A 27,588-nucleotide genomic window follows, 5' to 3' on the forward strand; every position below is an offset into this window, starting at 1 on the left:
ACATTGGTGTTCTGCAGAGACACATAACTACATCTAATACAGAATGTGACATCATGCTCTCTGATCCACTTTCTTACAGAAGTATAGCAATTTCATACTCCTGTGAGAATGATGGAAAGAATGAGAGATGTAATCTACCATCTAACATTTTCATGCTTTTGGTGCATTCTGTTAAGGTTAGTTTTAAGTGTGACAGAAAGGACAGCTGAGTCCTGTTTACACTCAGGCCCACTTGCTACACACACAAAGGGATTGTCTTTACATAAATGAATATCCCATATAAAAGAATACTGAATAAATACATAAAACATGTAGGAATATGTTTATATTTTTCCAACGAAAGACTGTTTTCAAACCAGCACTGGCTAAAAATCAATTAATTCGCAGCTATTGGATTTCTGCTTCAGCCCAGTGAATAACAGTGTTGTAGAAACCTCAATCAATTAATCCAAACCCCACAAAATATGCTTAGACCTGAGCAGTTAGAAAAGCCTTCTTATATTTTCTAGGACCTGGTTTAGTAGTGCTGTTTTTAAATTTGCTTCTCAGAAAGATTTGCTATCTATCTCAGTAATCTGAAATAAAGTCAGATGATGCTTCACAGAGTCAGAACCATATCCCAACTCCCCACTTCATTAAGACAAAGCTAGAAGACTAAGCTATCCTCAAGAAAACAATTTCAGTATTTTGAGAACCCTTTTTCAAATTACTTTACATTACTTTGCACTTGTTGCTATTCAGACTGACAGGAGGCACAGCAAATCCCAGCATAATCCAAATAAGCAGGTATAACCTGAATCAGTTTTAGAGTACTTAAATTAGGCTTTAACTTCAATGACAGAATTGCCATAAGGATTTTAATTTTGATTGTCAGTGAAAGTGGGATAAAATATTGTTAATATGGTGGATATTATGGTATGTATTACAAGACTGTAAGAGGAATATAATTATACTGATTTTACTGATAATTACAGGTATGCTGTAAGTAATATAAAAATATTATTAATAAATACTGATGTAGTATTGCAGTATTTTCAGTTGGACTGCTGTGTTCTGGGACACACTGTTCACCTGGTACAGCTGGAGTATTGTGTCCTCCTTTGTCCCCCTCTGTGTCTCTCCTTCCACTCACACATGCCCTCCCCAAGCCTGGCATGAGGCTATGAGTATGATCTCTGCTCTCTCCTCCAGCAAGTACTGGCGCAGGGCAGGCTCACAACTACAACCCTACTACACCTAATTTCCAAATTTCATTTTACTGTGAAGCTTAAGATTCTAATCAGAATCTATTAGCAGTCCTATCTAATACTGTCAGTATTCTCAGAGGGTGAAATTCATACCTATTTAGGAGTGACAGTTTCATTTTCCTTCTTAGAAACAAGCCTTTAGCTTCTTTAGCTGCTCTCTATGATGTCAACTCAGTAGATCAATTTTTTCATATATTAAAATTCTGGCTACAGGATCCTCAAATACATATTAATTTTAAACTTGCAAATTGTCTGATGGAGTCTGTATGTCCATTCCCAATATTATTATGTTTGTATTAGAAACAAAGGTGTTAAGTATCCTAAATTACCTTGAAAGTTCCTATTAAATAATACTGGGTTTCAACCTTGTGTTCTGGCTTCCTGTTTATGAATTGTAACTGTAAGAAAGTCTTAAATGATTGTCAGGATTCAGCATGAGCAGAAAATACTTTAAAGTATAATGCTTTGGCTACTAAAAGTCTAAAAAGGAGTATTATACCTTATCACAGCCTCATGCAGCAGGGTGTACTGTTCCTTCAGCTCAGCTACTCTGGTGTCTGTGATTTTTCCAGCAGAAAATAACTATGGAAGGCAAACATAGAGTTATGAAATCTCCTAAGCACTTATACTTTCATTCTACTGCAACTTTTTATAACTGTAATTGGCAGCCTTTCAGTTTATACAGACTTTGGTAACATAACAAATTAAATACACAATCAAATCAAATAAACAGACAAAAAAAATCTTATTTACATAAAAATTCAAAGCATAAATATAAGAACATAAATAATGTTTCTATCACAACTATAGAGCTACCTGCATTGCAGCATTTCTTCTCTGACTTTCTGTCTGTATTAATATTCCATTATAATTCTGTCTTGACTTTGAACTCAGGCCTCTTTTCCATGTTGCTTAACTGCTTCAGTTTTGGTATAATCCCACTGACCTACACAGGCAACACTGAGGCTCGAAGTGTCTCCACAGGCAGTAGGGTTGTGAAAAAAAGGAGCTAGGCTAAAACTGGATTATCCCCAGGCAACAGAACACATTACCTTACATGCCTGTGGAGATCTCCAGCAAGCACCAAGATCAAGCAGGTCTTTTAAATACCTCCAAGGATAGTGACTCAAACCCTTCCTTGGGCAGTCTGTTCCAACACTTTACCACACTTTCAGAGAAGAATTTTTTCCTAATATCCAACCTAAACACCCCTAATGCAACTTGAGGCCATTTCCTTCTGCTCTATCACTTGTTACCTGGGAGAAGACACTGACCTCATGGCTATAACTCCTTTCAGGTAGTTGTAGAGTACTAATTTCTCCTCTGAGCCTTCTTTCCTCCAGACTGAACACCCCCAGCTCCCTCAGCTGCTCCTCATCAGATTTGTGCTCCAGACCCTTTCCCAGCTCTGTTTCCCTTCTCTGGACTTGCTCCAGCACCTCAATGTCATTCTTGCAGTGAGGGGCTCAAAACTGAGCATGGGATTTGAGGCATGGCCTCACCATTGTTGAGTGCAGTGGGACAGTTGTTGCCCTGGTCCTACTGGCCATACTATTCCTGGGTGATACTGCTTTAGAAAACCTTTCCTCCCCTCCTTTGGTCACAAGTAAGGAGAACCGGGTTAAATCCAATTAAAAAATGTAAGATGATCCACCTCTATGAAAGTCCAGGGCTAGCCTTGTGAGGCAGCAAGTCAAACCTGCAACTTCTATGAGACCCTGCCAAGAAATGTGATTATGCAGATCTCCTGAAATAAGAAGTGAAATTACTACAACACCAAGAAAATCCAGGTAGTTATAATTCAACCTTCAAAATATTCAGAAGAAACCATCTAGAACTAATCCTATGGCCAAGAAGCAGAATACACATCAATATATCAAAGGAAGTATATTCTTGATAACTGTTTAAGTATTTTTGAAGATCAGTTTCATAATATTTCATGGTAGCAAAGACAATCTTTGCTCCCTGAAACCCCCAGAATAGAAAGTCTGCCTTTCATTTGTTTGCATGAGACTAAAGATAAGCAGTTCTCAAATATTTTTTTTGGCATTCTCTATGATCAAAGATACTGTTCACTTAAGTTCAAAATACTATCTAGGTCTCCTGCGAGAAAGAAAATATTTCCCTTCCTCAACCCATTTGCTTCTTAGCCTCATACATGGATATAGTTGTCCTGTTTGTGTGATACCTCACTAATGTGCTTTCTCCACACTCTTCTGATCTGTACCTGTGAGTTCCTTTTTTTTTTACTGCTTGTGCTCTCACTGCAGATCTACACCATGTTTGACAATGCTTCCACAGAAATAAACTTGCTTGTCCTGGAGGCTGTGTCTTCTTCTTTATGTCCATAAACTTACAGATTTCACACCTAATTTCTCAGTTCAGTTCAGATCTAAGAGCTCTATTTCAGGCAGGTTTGTCCCATGCAGTGTGAAGACTTGTAGCATTGAGGACTGTACAAGACAGACTACATGGATGGCATACCAGCATGTCAAAGGCAGTGAGATTTCCTGGAAATTTCATCACCAGATAGTTCCCACTACCACAGCATTATTGGTACAGCCATCAGAGACAGATGATGGGCTACCCTGATCCCAGCATTTTTTATTAAAGCCTGGTATACCGTTTTCTCCAAGATTCTTGGGAGGGCAGAAGGGAAAGAGGCAACTGTTTGAGGGGAAGAAATAGTCAGTTTGTGGAAGAAGGGAGCAAACATGTGATCCTAATCAAGAAAAATTGTATTAATTGTGGTGATAAAACCATGTAAGAGATGATGCTCCTGATATAAAGATATGTACTTCTTTCAAGGTGGCCTTTCCCACATTAATGATAAAATAACCAACAGTATTTTTGCACTGATAGTCCATTTTACTGCTCAGAAGCTCTCACATTGCTGGGTTAGCTGAAATATAGGTCTCCTCAGTGTAACTAATTACATTGCTACACTGAAAAGCAAAAGAACGAGTGAGAACATGGAGAAGTGAGAGAAAGAAAAAAAAAAAGAAGCTTGTAAATGGCAACCAAGGATGACTTTTTTTTCAGTCCCATGTTAACCATAATGTCCTTGTAAGAACTGAGGTAATTTTATTATACTGGTGATCTCAGATCTGGAGTCTGGAATATTGTCAGATAAATATTCTTTACTTGTTGAGTCTTCCAGTTCCATTCCATGTCAGTTGTACTTAAGTGTATATTGCTTTTCTCAGATTTTCTTTCTCATTTTATAATGAACTGGGACCCCATACATTTTCAAACACACACATAACTGTGTGGCCACAATTCACACACAACATTGATAGATCATCTGGATAACCAGAATAAATTTTTGTTATGTAAATGCAGAATTACTGGAAAGCTGGATGAAGATTTGTCTTTTAACAAATGGTTGCCTGGCAACTTTCTGCTTTCTATTTCCCCATACTCCCATAAATGCAATTACATTAAAAATATGGAATTATGTGTCTTATTACTGGATTTATTTGAATGTTTTCCTTTTAACATAAAATTTCTGTTATGTTTATTTTAGCATATTAAGTTACCCTTAAGTTACCCTATTAAGTTGCCCTTAAATTACCCTTGTGATTTTCTAACTTCATTACAATTTTTTATATTGCTATGCAATTTGAAGTCTGGCTTTTCTACCAGAAAAACAAAACATAACAAAGCAAAACCAAATCCAAGCCCAAGTTCCAAAGTAAATTTGTTTCCTTCAATCAGTGAAAAGTCCCATGAAGTAAAGTGCTGGATAATTCTGTCCGATTACAAAAAATGTGAAGGAAAATTTTGCAGATAAGGTGAAAGGGAAGGACATACCCTTAACATTTTTCCAACAGGAAAACATAAATTTTCTGTCTCTGAGCAGGAATCATTTAACTATAGGAGTCCATGAGAAAAACAGAACACACTTATGCTCAGATAGCTGTTCTGTACACCTGAATAACTTTTCTCTCTACAAGTTCATATTCACTTGCTACCAACCAGACCTGCCTTCAAAATCTCCTGATAAAAATTCCAAGAAAAAGTGAGCCCTATCTGAGAGGCCTCTTGTATATCCTTCCAGCTTGACTTCAGGCACACAAGCCCCTGAATCCAAGACCACAGTAGTTTCTCCAAGGTAGGAAGGTGAAGAGAGATGTTTGTAAGAAAGAGAATATGTCAGAATAGGAATTAAAACCACAAAAGGGAGAGGACCCTCCTGATAAATGAGGTACCCATGCATGTGAGCAAAACTAGTGAAATCTGGCCCTAACTTTATCAACACCTCCTCACTCGGCATTAAGTGCATTGGGAATTCTCCATTTTATCAGATTATATTCAGTTCTGTCTGGCAGTCAGCTCAAAACAATGCAGCAAGGAACTATCTGAAATTACAAAACAAGTTTTCTCTAACTGAAATGTAATATAAATAGGAACTCTAGGAATATTTCCCGTTTCAAATTTCAATGATATTAAAGTTCTTTTGGGACTCTCCAGAAATGAATAAAATTCAGCCAAATCTTAAATATAAATAGATGATGGAATCTGAATATTGGTCTAACACTTCACAGTCTTTTGATAAAAAAACACACAAAATAAGCACAGAAGATAAATAAAGTCACCACTAAGAAATTACCGCTTAACACTAATTTCTGAAAATCATCATTAAAGTGAAGCATTTGAGGCTTCCTATGAAAGACCCAATTTCAGCAGTGCCTAGGATCTCTGCATTTTGGAGAAATTATGTAGCCAACACATGTTTCTAATTAGGTTTGCAGTTACTGCAAAACAACTAAAATGTATTCTAAGTTCAAATGGAATAATAATGCTTTTTCTTTCTTCATACTAAGTTGTAGGCTTTGTAACTGTAACAAGACCTTATGACTACACTTAATGTTATTTTAACACATAGAATGTCCAACATTTTATATTCACTTGCTATTTCAAACATCTGAAATGTCTCCTCAGACAACTCTTTCGTCTCCCAATAGAAGACTAGAGAAAAATATCAAGGGATTAATATATGTCATAGTTTGTATACACTCAGACTTTCAGAATAGTATTAGCCACTTGACATATGGCTCTTCTGGCCAGTCTGTTTGGTCAGGTTTGGAATTTTCCTTCTGTGTTGTTTATTTGAAGAGCTTTTCTTACCTCTTTCATATAATATTAAAAGGTTAAGCATTCAGCAAAGAGAAAGGGTAAGTTCTCCTCTTTGAACAGACAGCTCTGCCTCCCCTGTCAAAATCCTCATGAAGCCACACAGTTCGGACACAGCACACAGCTCAGGTGTGCCTTATTTGGAGGAGAAGGCAACACCACCTTATCAGGGGTTGTTTTAAGATCATAGCAGAGCAACAGGCACAAGCACACTGAACCCATGCTATGACTCTTGCATTTCTGTCCATATTGCTGGATAACTAGTTTCTACAGAATCACAGGGCTAGGGATATCTGCAGGTGTTTGGCTTGCCTATGCCTGGTATCTCCAAATTATCTAGGCAAAATCTTGGGCCCATGATAATGCACGAAGGGAACTGCAGATTCCTCCTCAAGTTCAGCCCAGAGCAAGTTCAAAACAACAACTTCTCACTAATTCTGAAGATCATATCCTGGCTAATTCAAGAGGAAGCATTCAAAAATGAAGGAAAACCAATTAAAAGGTTGTGTTTCCAACCTCTCTGGCAACCTTTAAAAAAGCCAAACACTACACAAGAGAATATAATTTTTACACTTTTTATTCAGTCACTGTGCATTTTTCAATATGTCTCAAATTTATACACATATGGAAGGCTAACACTTCCAAAATTATCTATAATTTCTCCACTCAACAATTTTTCAGGCTTCAGCACATATTTCAAAGTATTTTAAAACAAGAAAATAAAACCACTAATTTAAGACTGTAAACAGTTCACAATAAACTGTAGCTGTTGGTATGCAACTCTGCATTCCATTTTGGAGATTGGGAAACATTGAAAGTACACACAAAAATAACTATACTGCAGATATTTGGAGAATTATATGTCTTGCTTAAGTCATTATTCTAGAGAAAGGTTACGATGATAGAAAGTAAAGAAAAATGCACTGAGGGTTTTAAACAGATCCTGTAATTGGAGTTCAAAAATAAGGTGTCATCCCTCTCACCTGGAAGTACATACATTTATTACAGGAAGTAGACTTTAGACTAAGTATGGGAAGCCCATAGAAAAAGCATATTTATTAGCTTTTCAAGTAGAAAAATGTTTGTCACAGAGTTTCTGAACATTTAATTGATCTTGAAACATTTAATTTAGGTGACAAACAACAACACTCGAAGTCATGAGGTTATTGGTCACACAAATGCAGTCAGGTGGGAGTAAAGGCATACACCCAAATCAGAAATACACTTATAGTAGATACACTGTACTGCCTTACACTGAACTTCTACAATTTTACTTTTCTAATTACAGATGGATGAACCGGGCATCCTTTAATGAAAAATAAACTGCTGAAGAGCCTCCTAAAACTAACAAATAATGACTAGGGAAAATAATATCCTAAATTCTTTCCCAAGGCTTAGTTCATAACAGTAGTTTTGTCCCCAGTTCATGGGAAAAAGCAATCCCTACATGGAAACTATAAACATCAGCCATGATCAAGATGGTACTTTAGGTGAGAACACACTGCTGGCCAATTGAGTCTTGCATGGCTCAGAAAAGAGGGCATAGGAGACCAGTAAGACAGGCATTTCAGGGAAGGACATAGCTTTCATGCTATCATAAAATTTCATTTTGCTACAAAGCCTGAAGTCAGGATAGTAAGAAACCAGCACAGTCTTACACTTGCTGCTCTTATTGGAGCAGGTTTTCAGGAATCAGAAAGGAACTTTTCTGAAAATATATAGGAGGGAAAGGCTTTTGTATTTGGTATATCATCGCTCTGAAAGTGCATTTGGGATTATTCTCTTTGTATATTGAACTAAATACAGCATCTTCAATGACTACAGATAAAGGAAATAGCAGTAAACTGTAGATTTTGAGCAGGCAGATATCATGGGAGAAATAGAATTAATAAGAACATAGTTTTGTGGATTTCTTTCTTTACAAATATGGTCCTCACCTTAACAGAATGAGTGATTTTCTTTGACCACATGAATTTTATATATTATATTTGCAGTTGGTGATATAACTATCTTATCCACTGCTTACATGCTCTGTGTCAGTGGTGCCTTTCTGCCTGCTGCCAGAATTTATAAATAAAGCAAAAACAACTTAAACAGGTAGGAAAGTCATGCAGCCACTAAGTCTATGTAATCTGTATCTGAATGAGAGTATTTATAATATCAAATGGAATAGGACTTTTGTGCTCTGATGTGTTCTCACAGACACGAGAAAGTTGAATAGGTAGTCCTAAAATCCAGTGGACAACATAAGGACTGCTTGCATGAAGAATGACTACTGAGTTAAAAAGAAAACCATTTAGTTAATCAGAAAGAATTCTAAATCAGAATTTGTTCATAGTATGGACTTTTGGTGTATATTCCACATTGTGGAAAAACTTAAAAATTAATCTAATTACTTGTCATTCTCCCTCAGTCAAAATGTATCACAGGATCGCTGGTCTACAAAAAGCATCAGAAATATTACTGCAGCAGTTGAATCTTAATACATTTCATCTCTCCCACAAAAATGATTTGTATGAATGAGCCCCAAAGTATTTCAGGTTTGTACATACCGATCATTTGAACTACTTAGACAAACCTGGATATTTTGCAGCAATTCTTCTGCAAAAGATATTGACTCCCAGAACAAAGCCAGAAATCAAACAGATGCCAAGCTGTTGTGTTTTAAATTGCCACAGTCACTAGTTAAATTAACATCTGCCTACAGTCATAACTTGTTCTCTGTTTGACCTACATTCCATTATCTGCCAGAAAAAGAAAAAACCTTACTCTAAAAAATCATGGGAAATCGTTCATGCTAGTTTTGATAAACTTTAGATAAACAATCTCAGACAAGTCTGATAAAACAAAATATATCACTTCTTTAACCTTGTAATCACTGCGTAGTTCTGTGAACAGAATTAAATTCTACAGTAGAATTTCAGAGTATCTTGAGCTGTCAGTTATTTTCTTTGTCTTTAGGAAGATATCTTTATGATAAAGATATCTCTTCAGTCCCCAGGGGAAAAAAACTCTACTTCCTAAAGAGCAGACCAAAAGGGATTAAAAGCTACAAAAAAATTAGCTTTAGTAAAAAGCAAAGATCTTAGCAGAAAAGTCTCAGCTACGGTCATCAACTGTTATTCAGTTAGATCCTTTCACAGTTGAAAAAAGATTGGCTTTTGGGGTTTGTGACTGCTTAACTAATTTAAAGTTTTAAGTACTATGCAGAACACTCTAGATATAAAAAAAACATATCTGGGAAGAAACTTTGCTTATAAACAAACTGCAGGTCTTAATTTAAATCTGGTCGAATATCTCTGCCGTTAGTTAAACTGCATCAGCATCTCACAGCTTAAGACTACTCAGTGTCCTTCCTCCTTGCTGAAAAACTCAGTTTTGAAAGTTTGCTTCATTTATTCCAAGAAGGATAAGAGACAGGAAACATGAAAAGGCTGTGTCATATTATTTTGGGCTCCTGAAGAAAGAAAAGAGATGTGACAAATTGTTGAGAATGGACACTCTCTGAGAGAACAGGAAGAAAGACCAGTACTCAATTACAAGAGTGTTCCAGGTAGAAAAGCATACAGACTGATGGAGAAATGGATCTTCTAGGCTCCAAGCAGACTGGTGACAGCTCAGCAGCAGATCATCAGGCCAATAATGAAATCAGGAGGATAGAGCAACTCAAGATTACCAAAGTTTCATCCAGCGGAGGAAGTAAATATCTCAAAGAGAAGATATATATGGGACTAATGGGACTAAGTGCTGTGTTGCATTATTTGTTTTCATATTGTATTTTATGTTACTTATTGTTATATTGAGTTTTGTGTTGTAGTCGTTTGTTCTGTACTCCCCTGTTCTCCTGGAAAGTGTTCTATTCCAAGGTTTGTCCCTACCCCTTTTCCCTGTCACTCCTCCCAGTCCCCTCCTACAGGCCCTGTCTGTCATTTGGCTGTTCCTCACAGCTTCTGGAGAGTTCGGGTAAGGACATCGAATGATAGGGCAAGACCTGAGGAGGTTCCTCCCTTTATGTTCCCACTGGTTTCTTTAAATGTCCCTCCAACCCTGTTCCAATCCCACCTTTTCCCTCACTGGGTGTTGATTTGTCCCCTCCCTTGGCCCCTCCTCTGGATATAAGCCCGCAGCACAAGGCTGGGCCAGGACGTGGCGTGAGCTGTGCAACTGGGGCATGTGTCCGAACAGGATGGGATAAAGACTGGAATAAAGCCTCGGACTCGCCCTCTCACCGAGTCTGACTCCTTTCCTCCACCACAGACGCGGTCTCTCTCGTGATAAGGGGAAAGAGCCCTTTTGCTGCTCCCAGGTTTCTAGGACCCAGGGGAGTTTTCCTGTCTTGTCACAGTCTCAAGATAGCCTGGGTGAGACTGAGCCAGTGGCTCCGGCAGAGACAAGTGACAACTAAGGAACAGATGTCTCAGGACAGAGATGTTTGAAAAGCTCAGATTCCTCACCTTATTGTCTGAACTTTTTTTACATTCAGTATGAGCAAAAATTTCTGCCCTTGCCTTGTAGATGTTACAAAATTCTAAAGATAGTTTAGGCTTTCAATGCAGCACAGCAATCACAAATTACAACAATATTTGTTATACATTTAAATATTTCAAGGCAAATCATAGAATGTGGTCTATCAAGGATAGTTATTATTTATTTTACAGATACAGAACAGTTTGTCCAGTTCAAAGTCACAAAGTAGATAGCAGAGTTTATTGTAAACTGTACGAACAAGAGTGTGGAGGGAATGTGGCTTCCCAAATAACAAGGATTTAAGAATTCTATTCTATTTCTAAAGCCCTCTAAAGAGGCTGGTATAGCTTTCCTCCATTTGAAAGTAGCAGCCATACACAAGAACACGGCTTTAGAAATACCTGATTTTAGACTGATACAATGAAAAATTAGCATCCTGTAAATCAAATATTAAAATATTTTACTTGCCAATTAGAATAATATTTTGCATCTTTTACAAATATTTCAGTTTTGATGTGTTTTTAAGAAACCAAAATTATGTCAGTATCTTACAGCTGAATGGCAAGGGGTGCCTTTCACCTCATTGCTGGGGAGCTACCATGATCTGACAGGGGGAGATACAGTTTTGCCACATAACTAAAAGCATCACAGCAGGTTCTTGGATGTTCATTTAGAACACAAGAAAGTTCAAAACCCATCTCCCAAGAAAGTGCCTAAACTTTTGTGCTATGCAGAAATCTGAAGGAATATTTGCAGGGGTTAAACAAATAGATTTTTTTTACTAAGCCTCCCCCTGTATTATCAACATAAGCATGTGCTGTGCATAAAAGCTAGTAACATTACAGATCACAAACTTCTGGGTTATATGTGTGACTAATGTCTGCTTAATGTTTAATCTGTGTTATGAGTAATTTCAAATAGGGTTTAGGGAAAGAAATGGTTCAGATTGGACTAATTAAACAAGAACTGGTTTAAATACCCTTTACACCTGCAAGTTATTTGACTATTGACTCAGCTGTGAATGCATCCACGTGGCCTTATTTTGAGGCACAAGGAAAATTACATAGATTATTAAAACTGCACAGGTATCACATGAGAATGGCAAAGGTGGTTGTAGAATGAAAATGGCACTTGTCACCTGGAGAAGTATTTCATTTGGAGTGATCAGTCATGTAAAGTATATGATTAACTCTGAAAGTTGATATGAGGCACAATAAAAAGAAGAGTAATGCCTCAAATAGATGAGAGTTCCTTCCTTAGGTCTCTGCCTCACTTTCAATTTAGAATTTGGGACATTAATTAGAACATCAGGATTTTCTTTGGGTTTCCTCCACAATTAGTCTAACAAGCAGGATCTCATGCATCAAAGGGGAAACAATCTTAGAGTTCACTTCCCTTCACTTAAAATGGCTCAATAAAAAGTACTCCAAATCAGATAACAGTGAATTTTAACTGTGATGTGCCATAGAGATTATGAATATTCCAGATATTTATTTTAAGGTGGGCTGGGTGAAATAGTAAGAAGAAAGTGCTGTTCATCCTCCTGAATTTGTGATTCTATATTGAAAAAATGTCTGCAACCAAAACTATACATGGGCTTCAGCATGCTTTGGGTTTTAAATAATTTATATGAAAATATCTATTAAGTTTAAAAAAAATTAGGGAAAAGGGGACTGTCAGTAAAGCTATTGCTGTGATAAACCTCAAACTGGGAAAAGGGCTGTTTTTCACTTTCTCTATCTACTTTTTTTTCAAAAAGAAAAGAAAATCCATGTACAACAAGAAATTAAATCAAACTGCATAATTTACCAGCACACATGCATTTCATCATCTTGCTTACATACACCAGCTCTGAGTCAGAAATACTCTCTGAAATGTGCTACTCTTGCAAGCACTACCTAACTTTGCTCTGCTATTAATCACCCGTGATGCAAGCACTCCCACCCATTTCTGAGAACAGTGTAGGCTGTCTGATAACTCACAGGCTTCAAGCTGCCCTTATAAAGTTGTTCCACTTCTGCATACTTCCTCATACCGCTAGATTCACGGTGAAGATGAAGCTCCTCATTTACATAGTCTTGCTGAAGGCAACTCTCCTTGCTTTAACAAATGTTTTTGCAGTTATTTTAGAAGAGGAAGAGAATGCTAAAGAAGCAAAACTTACTGAGACTTGTCCCATAAAGCTCAAAACTAATCGGAAATGTGATGAAGGAGAGGATTGTCCTTATCAGATAAATTTGCCTCCAATGACCATTCAGATACCCAAAGAATTCAAACTGCTTGAGAAGACTCTCAAAGAAGTACAGACTCTTAAAGAATCAGTAAACAAGCTGAAGAAATGCTGCCAAGATTGTAAGCTGCAAGCAGACGACAACCAAGAAAGAGACAGAAGTAATGAATTCCTGCTACCTAACACTGCAGAAAACAGTGAAAGCCAAGATAACAGAGTAAAGGAACTGCAAAGCAAAGTTAACAGAATGGCAACCAGCTTAAAAAATGCAAAGAGCCAGATTCAGACACTGCAGGGTCGTTTAGAGAAGATGAGCCTTATAAACATGAATACTGTGGAACATTATGTTGACAGCAAAGTTGCAAATTTGACATCTGCTGTAAATAACCTGGATAATAAATGTTCTTCTAACTGTCCAGCAATGCAAGCAAGACCAGGTATGTAATCTGTTAATTCTTATTGCCTGCATAAGCTTTCTGTGCATTTCACTAGTATTAGGTAAACACTTTAAAATATATTTTACCCAAATATTTGTTCTATTAACTTCACAAGTATCTGCTCTTTTAGCGTTTATTTATACTCCTGTAAAGCATTTCAGCAGCCACTAGAGGGTTACTGAGAGCTGCAGGTGTTCAGTCCTTCCTAAAATTGGACTTCTTGAAGAGATTTAAAACATTAATTTTCAAAGGACAATTTTTTGCAATTTAATAAGTAAACATGAAAAATTAACTTTATTTTACACTTTAATGCCCTTCATTACAGACATTAAACATCAGTGACCTACACATATTTTTCTCCTTGGATGAGAAAGGGTAATTTTTTTTCTAGGTGTGCCTTAGAAAACTGCCTTTTTATTTTTTCTCGCTGCAAAACTGCAGATATTTTGAAAAGGGGTGCAAGACATCATCAATCATCAAGTGAATCTAGCAGAATCCTTAGTTTTTAACAGATGGATAATAAACTAATTTTCTTATCATCACAGCAAACATCTGAAAGGCTCAGCTAAAAAAAGCTTATTAACAGCACTTCTAGACTGGGTAACATGTATCATAATTTCAACACTAAAACCTTTACATTAATTTAGTATATAAGCAGTATAAAACAGAAAACAGGTGTTATCACTGAAAAACTCTCTTTTTTATAATTTAATTCTCCTAATAAAAGAATAGAACCAATGCTCTTTTTCTAATGTTTACTGGTATTAAGGCAAGATTGAGGGGTTTTCAAAAAGTCATAAAGTTTTTATATTACATATAGGAATCCTTGAAAACAAGAAATGTTCCCTAGATTGTCAGTGTATTCTACCACTTAGATATCAAACATAAAAAGATAAAGCTCTTGAGAGACAAAACAGAGAAAGATCAGGCTGCATTACAATCTTTAAGTCCCTGGCTTAGCAGCCAAGATTAAAATAAAATTGTTCTTCTGTTTACACATATTGAAAATAGAAGGATCTGTAAGTGTACAGTGTAGGTACACCTGAAATTCTTGAAAGTGCTATTTGGAAAGAGCAAGTTGTAATACTAAAGGTAATGCTTCTACTATATCAGTAATCAACTTAAATCAGATAAAATCACTACAAATCAATTATCTTCATTCAGATACAAAACATTCACAAAAAGAATGAGTAATTTTTTTAAATATTAATAATGGGCAATGAATCACATTCAAGTACAGTACTTCAAAACAGACTAAATAACAGACTAAATTAATTTTCAATATTCCTCACATTCACTGAAATGCTGGGTAGTCTTCAGGGCACATGATCATGTAGATGATCTTGTATTTTATAGCAACATGCTAAAAGTATTTGCAGCAGCAATATATTCATTATGAAAGCTAGCAAGGAAAACAGCTACAACTTTTTCCTCTTATGGAACTATTCCTGCATCCACTGAAAGTAATAGTAAAACTTCATTTAAATAGGAGTTGAAATAAGATTATAGAAGCATTTAATCTAAAATGTATATTCTCTGTTAAAAAACTGCTCTGAGATTTAGTCCACCAAGGATTTAACACTAAGTTCAGGGAAATAAATGAGAATTTATTGCAGATTTAGATTTGGCTTTAAAGCCTTTGACACCTATACTTTGTGGTTTCATAAAAGTCCAGTTTTCTGGAAAACAAGAAGTCCTGAATCTTACTCTCTGCTGCAGCCTGAGATCACTCCTCCCTTTCAAGAAGTAGTTTGTCTAAATTTTCTAGGAAAAATGACAACAGAACCTGTAAATGAACACATCCATACATTCAAATCTGCAGCAGGAATGAACATGATGGTTTTGACTCAACTGAGAACTTCTGAGAGCTCTCCATATCACTTAAGAATATGGAATTTTAATACCATGCTGTTGAACAGAATGACATTACTAGATCCCATTGCGGATCAAAATGTATTTTCACTCTGAAGAAAAAAACTGGGGGTATTTTTCTTCTGAATAAAACACATCACCCAATGGTGGGAAAAAGGTACTGTTAACAGTAGATGTTAACATTCTCCCTTTCTGTAAAGCCAGCAATGCCACATACACAGGAAAGCACCATCACCTTCATTTTGCTAGGAGTCACACAATTACTACAACAGATATGACCAATTTATTACTTTTTTCCTGCTTCCTAAAGTCAACATGAACACAAAGCATTTCTAATGGTATTATGTTCTCTATCAAATTATGTGTACTTAACAACAGCTAGGTTAACATCATTCCCACATGGACAAAGTTCTTTCTCTGACATACTGCCAGGTGGGGCCTTAAATTGTAGGCAGGTTGTGAAGCTATACATTTAAATACAAAAAGCAGTGTGTGTAAACACAAAGCATTAGAAATACGGACTGAAGAAATCAGGTTGAATCTACGCAAGATAATGAAAGGATAGAGTAGAAAAAAGGACAAAAAGGAAGGCAAATAATCAAAATGCCCTTATATTAGGCATTTTGATTAAAAATGTAGTTTAGATAGATTTTTTGGATAGCTATCTGATGCAGAGATCCTAGGTGACATCTGTTATAAAGTAAATCTGATGGAAAAGATATTTTGCACTACAGCTGAAATTGCTGCAACACTATTTCAAATGTAAAAGTCTCTCCAATTCAAGTTCTGTATGCCATATCGGTCTTGGTAATTTTTTTTTATTTAATATTTTTAAATTGAAATTATGCTTATTCTAACACTAACTCTTCTTTCACCAGTCATACAAATAATGCAGAGAGACTGTGCTGACCATTACACAGCAGGAAGAAGGAGTAATGGAATCTACCGGATTAGCCCTGATCCCAGAAACGAGAGCTTTGAAGTTTACTGTGACATGCAAACACAAGGAGGTGGCTGGACAGTGCTGCAGCGGCGTCAGGATGGCAGCACTAACTTCAACAGAACCTGGAATGACTACAAACATGGCTTTGGAAACCTCAGCAGGGAATTTTGGCTAGGCAATGACAAAATTCACCTCCTGACAAGGAGCCAGGAAATGCAACTGAGGATTGATCTTGAAGATTTCAATGGAATCAGAGAGTACGCAAAATACGACCACTTCTACGTGGCCAACGAGTACCTCAAGTACCGTCTCAGTGTCCACGGCTACAGCGGCACAGCAGGAGATGCCCTCCACTACAGCAGGCACTACAACCATGACCAAAAGTTCTTCACAACCCCGGACAAGGACAACGACAGGTATCCCTCGGGAAACTGTGGCGCGTACTACAGCTCTGGCTGGTGGTTTGATGCCTGCTTGTCAGCCAATCTCAATGGCAAGTACTACCACAAGCAATACAAAGGTGTTCGCAATGGCATTTTCTGGGGTACATGGCATGGTATTTCTGATGGTACTCCCACTGGATATAGGCAACCCTTTAAATCAGTAAAGATAATGATCAGACCCAAAAGTTTCGTGCAGTAATTCCACATGTTTCTCTTAACTAGGTTGCATCGGATTGCACTTAAAATCATACTTACTCAGTATTATACTCAGAAACCAAGTATTCAGTTATATTTGGCAAAAGACTGTTCTAGACAAAACAACGTACTTCCACATAATATTTTTAGAGACAGTTTGACCCACATAATGTATTAAAAGCAGCATTAAAATAACATGAATAGTTATTGCTAAAACTTAACACCAGTTAGGTCTTTATTTTGTTATGTAAATATTCTAAACATTGCTTTTGGTGCTTTAACTGATTGTGATACCACATTTTATGATTTAAAACTTTTATATTGTCTTCTACAAGTTGTGTCTGAATGAATACCTACATTTTAACCTGAAAATAGTTCTGAGGTGTAACTAATATAGATTTGTCAACACTTGGAAAAAAACCCTAGTCTCTCTAAAACAGTCTTTTCCCATCACCTATCCTTTACAACTTCAAAGGTATACCACAGCAGTATCAATATAAATTAGGAAAAGAAAGAAAAAATTATTTTAAAGAACTAGAAAACAGAGGGCCACATGGTTTACCCAAAGACACAAAAAAAGGCCTTGAAGATAACATAAAATTAAGATTCATAAAATTTCATCCCTTTATCAAAGATTTTTCAGAGAAGTTGGTGGAAAAATTTAATAAAAGCAGAGGAAATAATTATAAAATCATAAAATAATTTAGTTTGGAAAATATCTTTAAGATCATTGAGTCCAAGTGTTAACACTGAACTGCCAAGTCCATACTAAGCCATGTCACATCTACACATGGAGAGGGCATGTATTGAACAACATTCTTGCTCTTTTCAGTTCCTCCATTCAAGCTCAAGGTCCCATTTTTCATTTACAGGAGAAGGGAGCCATTATGTAGCATATTGCACATTTATTTAGGCAGGTAGACAAGTAGGAGGAAGACATATCAATAAGAATCCATATTCTTTGCATTAATACCTTTAAATACACACAATGAGTTTCCAGTGTCAGTTTGCTTTCTCCTGAATCCTTTAGGTAAGTCAAATGTTACAAGGTGCTCTTGTAGAGCCTCAAGCTCTCATTTAAATACTTCTAAATCTAGATATCATTAGACTCTAAAACTAAAAAAAAAGAAAATTATAAATGCTTTGTAATGTAAGAAAAGACTGTTCTCCCCATTTTTAGACTACATGTTTTGTAGTCCCAGAAACACAAAAACTACTGTCAATTCTGAGCAAAAAAGAGAATATATGATCGAAGATTTTTTTCTAAAATATAACAAATAAAAACTCCAAATTGTCAAATAGTGCAGAAATTTCAAATTAGAGATACTGTTATTAAATCTCACATTGTAGACAGTGAGCACAAATTTGATTGCACATATCTAGACTCTATCTCTTTAAAGACAATGACCAACATTGAGTGGAGATGCAATTTATCTTAGCAAGAGACTATTCTACTATCTTGCTTACACCAATCCTGAGATGCAGAAAAACTACACTAAGCCTCTCTTTCTCTATCAATTAAAGTGGTCATTGCTGGCATAACTTTTTTTATTAAAAGAGACATAAAAAAAAGAACACAAGTATACATCCAACCTAATACCTTATAAATATGATGTCTACTGTTTTTTTAAGATTAAAACAAAACTGTTATGGTTATAAGTTATGTAAATGAAGAACACTGGCAATAGCTAAATTGTAAAATATTAATATATATTTTAAAGAAGTAAATACTTTGAAGGATAATTCAAATGTAATTTGGTTTATTATATTTCAATTTTAAAGAGCAATGAAAAATTTTAATTGCAAGATGTATCATCTTTGATTGAGAATATGTTTTGAAGCTATAGAATATTTATTTTGGGATAAAAAATTTGTCTAAATAAAACAAAAAAAAGGAACTGATGAAGTTTTGGTTAGAAGAGCAAATATCTAATTGCATATGATTAATTATCTTGCATGAAATGCACAATTTGCTCCTATCAATTATGATAACTAGCTAAGTATGACTTACAGTATCTACAAGCTTCTACTTGAAAATGTCTTTTTACTACTAAGTTGTTACAAGAGAAACTGTCCTTTTTAAATCTTGTTTAAAGGAAACTTTGTAAAACATAGAAATTTTATCAGAATAAGCAAATGGGACTAAAATCACCTGCAAAAGCTTTGTCTCATGTCTTTAAAAAAAAAAAAAAAAAAAAAAAAGAAGTGTAATGCTGTTACAGAGATCTGATTATTACCTGCCTGGAACTGTTGTAGATTAATCTCTGTCAATGTGTACTAGTTTTACAAAGTGTATTTGTTGCAAACAATACTTGTTTTTCCTGGTGTAATAAAATAAAAATGTCTCACTGTTAAAGCTGTACTACTGTCATAGAAGATGTACATGAAGGCTATAACAAATTCTCATGAATAATTTTATTGATTTTCTGTAAAAATTGAAGCAGTATGAAAACACAGATAACCAACACAGAATGACTATGTGACATGCCAAGAGAGTATTTGCAGGAATGATAGTTCCTTAGATATCTGTTTTATGACCCTTCAGCTGCCAGATAATACCAAGGGTTGAAATCTCAGATTTTTTTTTTTTTTAATTATTCATATTTTGGAAGAGGAAAAAGTAATTGCCCAATGAAGAGTTTACACAACCTCTATCTTTAACATGAAAGAGGAGAAGCAAACCAATGTTTTGACCTTTCAGATCACATACAAGGGTCATCAAAGCATGTGAATACAAATACCACCCCAAATTAAATAGTACAATTTTTTGTACAAAGAAAAAGCCCTTGATCTCTGCCTAAGGCCTAATAATTCAAAACACGTCTTTCAACTTATTGAAAACATCTATGTAACACTGATTAGCATATGAAAACACTTGTGGTTTTAGTCCTGCTAATATTTAAATGGTGAATTTTAGTGGAAAAAAACTACAAACAGTGGGTTTGCTAGCAAAATTCCTATGGCTTGTTCCCAAAATAAAAAGCCCATTCACTCAATGTGATCAGCTAAGCAGACTGTAATGTCTTGGTTTTCTATGCATTGCTTAAACAAATCCAAACCCGAACTAGAAAAAAACCACAACAACCCAAACAAACCAGAGAAAAAATGAAAAGAAGGTTTGAAAGCACTGGTGCTTTTTCCTTGTCTTTTAAATGCAAATACCTGTTTCCCTAATTGTGTTTGTTGGGAAAGACTGAAGTCAAACTTGGAGTGAGTTGAGAACAGTAATAACTTGATAAATTGGTGAGGAAAAAGCTTTACTTTTATGTGTTTATTTGGAAAATAAGATAATTGCCAATCCCTACCCAGACCCCTGCTGACAAATTAAACCAAAATTCAACAAAAGTGTCAAATTTACCTAGATTTTATGATTTACATGTCACGGAAAAACCAAAGCAGGAAGGATGCAACTTTGAATTTCCATAGAGGGAAAAAAAAACAGAAGAAAATAAGAGAGAATATAATTAAATACTGGCCTACAAAGAAATAGGATTTAATAGATTTAATATATTTTTAGGGGTTTTTTGTGTTCTTTTTCTTTCAGGAAAAAAAGATAAAATGGTACACATAGGCCTGAAGACGTTGACATAAGTTTTAAAGAAAAATGGCTGAGCAATACCATCTATAGGCCATACCAAATGCAAACATTTCACATACTAAATTGATCTCTTTCATTTACTGCTTTAATTGAACTTTTATGGAGTTATAGCTCTTCTGCCAGAAGTTAATTTGGCTGTCATGCTCAATGGTAACCGAAACAGAAACGAATGTTTTAAGATGGTATGTCAAATCCAATCCTCACACAAGTCATGAGAATGTGGAAATTATGAAAGCAATATTATTTTTTCAGTCCTAATTAATCAGTTTTTTTCTGATCTCAGTAAAAGAGTAATCCATTTGGAAAATAATAATGGGGAAAAAAAAAAAAAACCAACAAATTACCTGATTACGTTCATAATCAAGACAAACTGGAAGTTTAATTAAGATTACATTTCAGCAGGAATAATATGCCATCATTTAAAACTACACTGTACAAAATAATAGTAGACTTTACACAGTTTTAAGCAATTACACGGAGTGAATGATTTTTATGGAGAAGCAGGATGCACTTTGAGAAACAGAAATTCTCATGCCTTTCTTCAGACAGAGTACAAAAGCCTCTACTTCACTCTGCAGTTTAACCTCCATATGCTAAATCCAAACAAAAGAATTCTTTCTCATGTAGATATTTAAGACTCTGTTTATTCAGGGGTATTTGGACACAGGTGCTTTCAATAAGTAAACCAGGAATTCCCTTTTCAACATTTAAAGTAACTTCATGTGTGTAACAGATGATTCTCCATCACTGATATTTTTACTGAAGGTATGATTGGTTAACATTGCTCTGGCTTCCTCATCACATGGTTGTGCTGACATACAAGGCCAGGTAGACCCAATTTTTAGTAGAAATTTGCCTTGTCTCAAATACATGTTTTTGATGAGAAAAGAGGAAGAGGAAGATAGATTTGGAAAACAATAGAGCAATATACTTTTCAAGTCTCCTGAGTATCAGAAACAGCTGAGAAAAGGCCAAAATGCAAGAAGATGTTGTTACAGTTAAAGGTTATTCCTTCCCCCAGTCTCACACTAGAGAGCTCTCGTTCCACTGCATGGTAAGAAATCTGTACACTTGACTGTGACAGCACAGAAAAACAAGACATCACAAATACTTTCAAACAGGCTTTTCAGAAATGAACAGAAATACCATCTGCTTTGTGACAATTCAAACACACCCAACCACTTCCTGGCCTTGTTTCCTCACAATGTCACCTGCCAGTGGTAAAAAGAACCTCTCCATAGAATTAGCATGTTCCCATTCCTGCTGTTTGAAGGCACCTGTACATTCACCCATTTCCTCTACAGTTTTTTTAGGAATGATCAACTTTCCTATTGCGACAACAATTTGCTTTAACATTCGCAATACAAATTTATTTTTACTTGGTGGAAGCTGTTGCAAAAAACCATACTCTAGCTTACAGACACATTATCAGCTCTAGCTGACTTCCCATGTGATCATTTCAACAAAGCCAAAAAAGGTTTATTTAATTAGCAGTCAGATTGCTGTGTGTGGAGGTGGAGACAACATCTGTCCTAGCTGTCTGTGCCAACATATTTATATGCTTTTTTTTTGGACCAGGAGCCTTTGAAGCTTGTAGTGTGGAGTGTGCCAGGATCAGCTTAAGTTTAAAAATGTTGTTTGCTTTTAACATACTAAGCTGTGTCAAGATTTTTATATTTTTGATAGAGCACATCCATATTTGATGAGTACTAAAACAAATTATGCACTGCTGTAGCTATCATGCAAAAGTATAGTGATGATCGTACTTTATAATAGCAGAAAGCATGCTATTACAATAATGTGTACAGGGACAGAAATTAAAATGGTGCTTATAGTCAACCAAGGTAGCTTTTTTAGGAAACTTTTCATTTTAGGATAAACTTTTTAAAGAAAAGTTGTTTCCACCCACCATTTACCCTAAGTTAGGAGAGAATTAAAAACCAGTTTGTTTCCAAAAGAAATTGCAAACAACTAATTTCTAGAATGGCATTTTTAGATGTCACTATGCCACTGAAGAATTATATGAAATATTGATTGTTAGTATTTATATTTGAAAGTTGTAGCCAACTTTTATGTGACTTCCTCTTCTTTCCTGCAGCACAGATGAGAAAAAGGAGAAAAATGAGAAGTACCTTTCTCCCCCTAAACAACATTCAAACACATGCATCATACATTAAAGCTCTTACAGATAGCAGATAGACATGAATCAGCATCAGATAATCAGAAACAAAATTTGCTTGAGAATTTTTTGTCATACTGTTGTTTTTTTAGTAAACATGAAGATTTTGTTCTATGTTTTCACTAGAACTGAGATTTTGGTTAGCATCTTTATACAGAGCAACCACTTTTGGTAGTCAGGAGTATAAAATCACTAATCTCAGCAAGATTCTGAGTTTCAAAATAGTAATGAAAAATATTCATGAAAGGTTCTTTCAGCTTCTTGATGGCAATAGGACACTTGGATATCAGTGATGAAGAAATGTAGCATGATAGTGACAACTTTGATCAAAAAAAGCAGAACAAATGAAATATTTGGTGCTGGTATTAGATAGTGGTCACTGACCATTTTATAGGATATAGAATGTAACAGTTTGCAATAGACCAGTCAGGAAAATCTCCCAAAGGACTTTATTCTTCTGCATGTTTAGATTTAGCAAATAAATGGATGATGTTTGTTAGCAGGAAGGGATTATCCAAACGAAGTACTTGCTCACTGGATCTGGAAAACAGCAAAGCACTTTTCATTCACAAGTGCACTATTCCGCAGAACTAATAACTGCCTCAGAGTGTCCACTGGAAAGGCATGCAAGATAAATGTTGCAGAATCATTTTTCTGGTATAGTTTCAAAAATGGATCTATACATTTGACTGAACTACCTTTCTAGCCTAAGAACATACCAACAAAAGGAAGAGAAAGAAAAAGCACGAGACATTGCCTTGAATAAAAACACCTCAAATTGGGAGAATATACCCACCATTTAATTTCTCTTTGGAGTTTTTTGTTCAATCCACTATCAGATTGGGAAGATGTATAGAGTAGGGGTCTTTTTTTGTGTCTGGGATTGTGATTTGGGCAACAAAACAAAACTTAAGCAACAGAAGAGGATTTGAAAATGGTAATAGATTACAAACTAAACATCAACAACATCATTATGACAAATGATGTTTTATTTATTTATGTTTTCCTTAAAACTGGATCCAGCGGAGGAAAGTAAAACACAACTTGAGTGACCAGAGGGGAAAAGATGTTACTTTGCAATATGGTGAAGCACAAAAATTATGTGGACAAAAATGAAGAGAAGGGGCAGGAGGCAATTTCTTAACTCGTCTTTTTTTAATTTTCATTCTGCACAATCCTGTCTTTTTTAGCATTTAATCTACTTTCATGTCAAGCTTTATTACTTTTTCTATTCAAATGGCAGTTTCAGTTTGTCTTCTGCTGCTTTAGCAGTAAGAGCATTGTTGTAGCAGGGGTGATATAAGGATAAAGGGAGAGGTTAAATGTATTATACTACCATCTGTTGCAAAAAAATTATAAATTTTCAGGCAAAGGGGGAATAAAATTTTAGAAAATTTTGTTGAAGCTAACTACTGCTAAATATCCATTTAATAAAATTACTGTCTCTTTAAATATAGACAATGTACTTGTATGACAAAACTCAATACATTTTTTGCTGCCTTTTAAGAATCAGATTACATATACATGGCCTATAATGCACTAAAATCAAAGCCAGCATAATTTAGTGCATCTTAATGTAGCATTTATTCAAGTAATATATTTCTTTCATCACACAGGTACTAGAAAATATAGTCTTCCATGAAAGTCATTAATAGATGCAGATTGATTTATTTCTAACACTACAAGAAAACAATATATGAGGAAAGATTCATAATTCAAGAAATTCAATTAGAAGTGTTGGAGCAAAGATCTTTATTTCAAGGACACAACAACGTCTAAAAGAAGTTGAAAGTTCATTTTGTGAATGTATGGCAGTACCCTAACCAACAGAACTGGAGATGTCAACTTGGTAATAAATAAAACTACATGTTGAAAAGAAGTCATGATGAATTGGGTGGCTTTTGTTTGAACTCTGTCAGGTTTTTAATGTTTCTACTTAATCCAGAAAGCTAAACAATGTTATTATGTTTTATTAAAGACAAAAGCGAGAGAGTGTGCATATTGGACTTCTTGCTCTCTGTATGTTTGAATATCTTCTACTAACATGAGAAAAACAAGACTGGCTTGATTGAAAGAAGGCGTATATCTGTTTTTATAGAAATCTCATGATAACAAAAGATGACCCTTCTGATAAGTACATGCTGTGAAGGCATAAATGACCACTCAGTGAAACTGAGATAATATGCTACCATTCTGCTTCTGTGGAAAAATCCTGGAAGCTATTCCAAGTAGCTGAAGCCTTCATCAATGCCAGAACCTCTATGGTGACCAGAGTCATAATTTATCCCTGAATTATGTATAAGGTTCAACAAAAGAAAACAAATGCGTCAGTGGAAAAGGATAAATGTGAATAAGTGATGAAAAGCCAAACTCACCAGTAAAGGACAAGTGCAAACTGTTAAAAATGATGGTAAAATAAATGAGTCATTGTTCTCTTCTAGAAACTGACAAAATGACCAGAAGACCTCATTTATGAAATATTATGCAAATTACTTACTTTGTTTTTCCACAGCATGCTTTTTCTTGAGCTGGGAACAACTCTAAATACTAAGTTTACCCTGTGTTTGCCATTAATGGTTTACAATGTTATCAGTGTTAAACAAGTTAGCTTTAAATTTGATATCCAGAATAACCTATTTGGGAAGATTTTTTTCTGAGAAAAAAAAACAGGCAAATAATCTAATAATTTTCTAGAATAAGTCTAGAAAAATTACTTTTCACCACAATTAAAAATAAGGAAAACAAAGCAGAAATGCAGAATACAGTTTAGAAGGGGCATGGGGGCACTTGTGCTGCTGCCTTGGACTGAGAATAAAGGGGGTTTGTGCTGCAACAGTACTGGAAGCTGTGGGCTCCCCATACGCTGGCACTGGACTGAAGGCAGCAGCTTCAAACTATGTTCAGTATGATCTAATAGCAGGATAGGAAAGGGCCAGTCCTATTTTTCCCTTCACTACAAATTCTTGCCCTGTCCTTTCTCCTGACCTTACATTGTAGGCAGAGAGTGAGAGCCAGGGTAGCAAAGTGATCTGAAAGATCCAAGATGGAAAGAGTCCCAGGTAAGGCAACTTTTGGTAAGAACTTCAAGAAAAACATAAAGTATGAACAAATCCAAAAGAGAGAGTACTTTTTTATTATAAAGAGGGCAGAAATTGGCTGGTCTCCCTTTTTAATGGGGGAAAGGCAAGAAGAAAGCTGCATTATTCACTACAAAGGAAACTTAAACTGGAATATAGAGAAAACTTTTTATAAAACCCTGGCAATGATGACATGCTGGGAAAAGATACCCAAAGAGCTATCTCCACCAACTAAAGATTTAAGAACAAATTAGACAAATATCTGCAGATTTCAGTGCCAACTTTGGATAAGATTATCTCTTCATGACTCTTCTGGCCTTACATTTTTAAGGATTCTATTTAATATATATTTGATATATAAAATTTTAAAATACTTCTAGTATTATGAAAGACTCCATAACACAAAAAAAATCGCAAAAGAAAGTGAGCTCCGAAAGGTTTCTTCTATCACAATCATCAATTAATAGTGCCTCAGGAGCCACTTACCTGTGACTTTACCTGCAGCTACGTAGCCTTTTAAAAAATCATGATGCAATTACCTCTACAGATGGAATACTACAAGACCAAAACCAAGACCTATGTATTCTCATTCCCCTTAAGGCCATGATCACTGAAAAAAATAACATCATTATCTATCAAGCACTGTATCCCCAGCAAGAATATAACATTGTTTCACAAAATTTTCTTACCACTTAAAAAAAACCCAAATAAATTGGGATGTTATATAGATAGTCTATAGTAACAGCCTTCAATTATTAACAGCAAAAGATACACCTCAGGATAGTAACTTTGCACTGTTACAGACAGAGAAAGCTGGGGCACATGGTACCTCATCTAAACACTGAAATGCAGGACTTGCTGTTACGTCGGTGGGTCCCTCTTCCTGGCTAGGAGCTGTGGGAGTCAGCGTGCAGGTAGGTGGCTCATTCTCAGTTGCCAGTTCTGTGTCAGTGGGACTCCCTTCATCAGCTTGACTCATGGTTTAAAGCTCTAGAAAATAATGAAAATACCAATACAGTTAATCAGATCGAGGGATATATATGATTGTGAAAGATAAATGTGTAGTGCAAAAACCACTACATCAACATGTCAGACCCATGTTCAAACCACAGAAGTCACAATGTGAGCAATTTAGGTAAGTCTACAGTTATAACTTCATAAAAGACTTCATGCAAGAGACTGCACTATCACTCTATCATCCTCCTGAGTATTTTTAAAATATCCTGAAGAAAGCTCTTGTTCCAGTTAGATAACAGTCTTTTAATAAATGCACAGAGTGAGAAATTAAAGAAGGCTGGAACAATCAGGGTTGTTGGAAAACATAATTTTGCTATATTTATATTATAGAAAATCCCATATTTATATCTGTCATTTCAGAATAGAAATCTCTAAGATACTTGCATTAGAAACAATTAGATCAAGGACGTTCAGTACTTACATCTCAGAAAGATGGAACTTAATGCCATAAAGTTTCTATAATTTCACTTTGTGTTTACTATCTTGGTCCAGCACTTGAGAATTATGTTCCCAAGCTTCAGTCATTAGAACTCTCTGAGGTGTGTGAAAATGCTAAGGTGGATGAGGGAAATGGAAGGTGGAATACAAGGGGATACAATGCTCCTGGTACCCTGATAAAACAGCAATGTCCATCAGGTTGGTCCTCATCATTACATCAAACACGAATTTATATCTTTTAGGCCCATCTTCTGGCATAACAGCATCTTAAAAGTTTTGTATATCCAAAGAGTTCTGAAATACCAACCT

The 27,588-nt window shown here is 35.6% G+C and overlaps 2 protein-coding genes across 2 annotated transcripts in view; one reads left to right on the forward strand and one right to left on the reverse strand.

The window, feature by feature from the left end:
• The window catches only part of CCDC146 (coiled-coil domain containing 146), a 61,255-nt gene extending 34,452 nt beyond the window's left edge, over nucleotides 1-26,803 (reverse strand). Inside the window, exons 1-2 of the mRNA XM_040061364.2 lie at nucleotides 26,654-26,803; nucleotides 1,747-1,829 (exon numbers count right to left, since the gene is read on the reverse strand). Coding sequence (XP_039917298.1) covers nucleotides 1,747-1,829; nucleotides 26,654-26,803 — 233 coding nt within the window. The remainder of the gene's footprint in view (nucleotides 1-1,746; nucleotides 1,830-26,653) is intronic.
• On the forward strand, nucleotides 12,829-19,253 carry FGL2 (fibrinogen like 2). The gene is made up of 2 exons (XM_040061365.2): nucleotides 12,829-13,517; nucleotides 16,268-19,253. The coding sequence occupies exons 1-2, from the start codon at nucleotides 12,905-12,907 to the stop codon at nucleotides 16,972-16,974; spliced, it is 1,320 nt and encodes a 439-aa protein (XP_039917299.1). The 5' UTR covers nucleotides 12,829-12,904; the 3' UTR covers nucleotides 16,975-19,253.
• Nucleotides 26,804-27,588: the final 785 nt, after the last annotated feature.

Source organism: Hirundo rustica, chromosome 4, assembly GCF_015227805.2.
Source record: "Hirundo rustica isolate bHirRus1 chromosome 4, bHirRus1.pri.v3, whole genome shotgun sequence".
In the NCBI taxonomy this organism is placed as follows: Eukaryota; Metazoa; Chordata; class Aves; order Passeriformes; family Hirundinidae; genus Hirundo; species Hirundo rustica.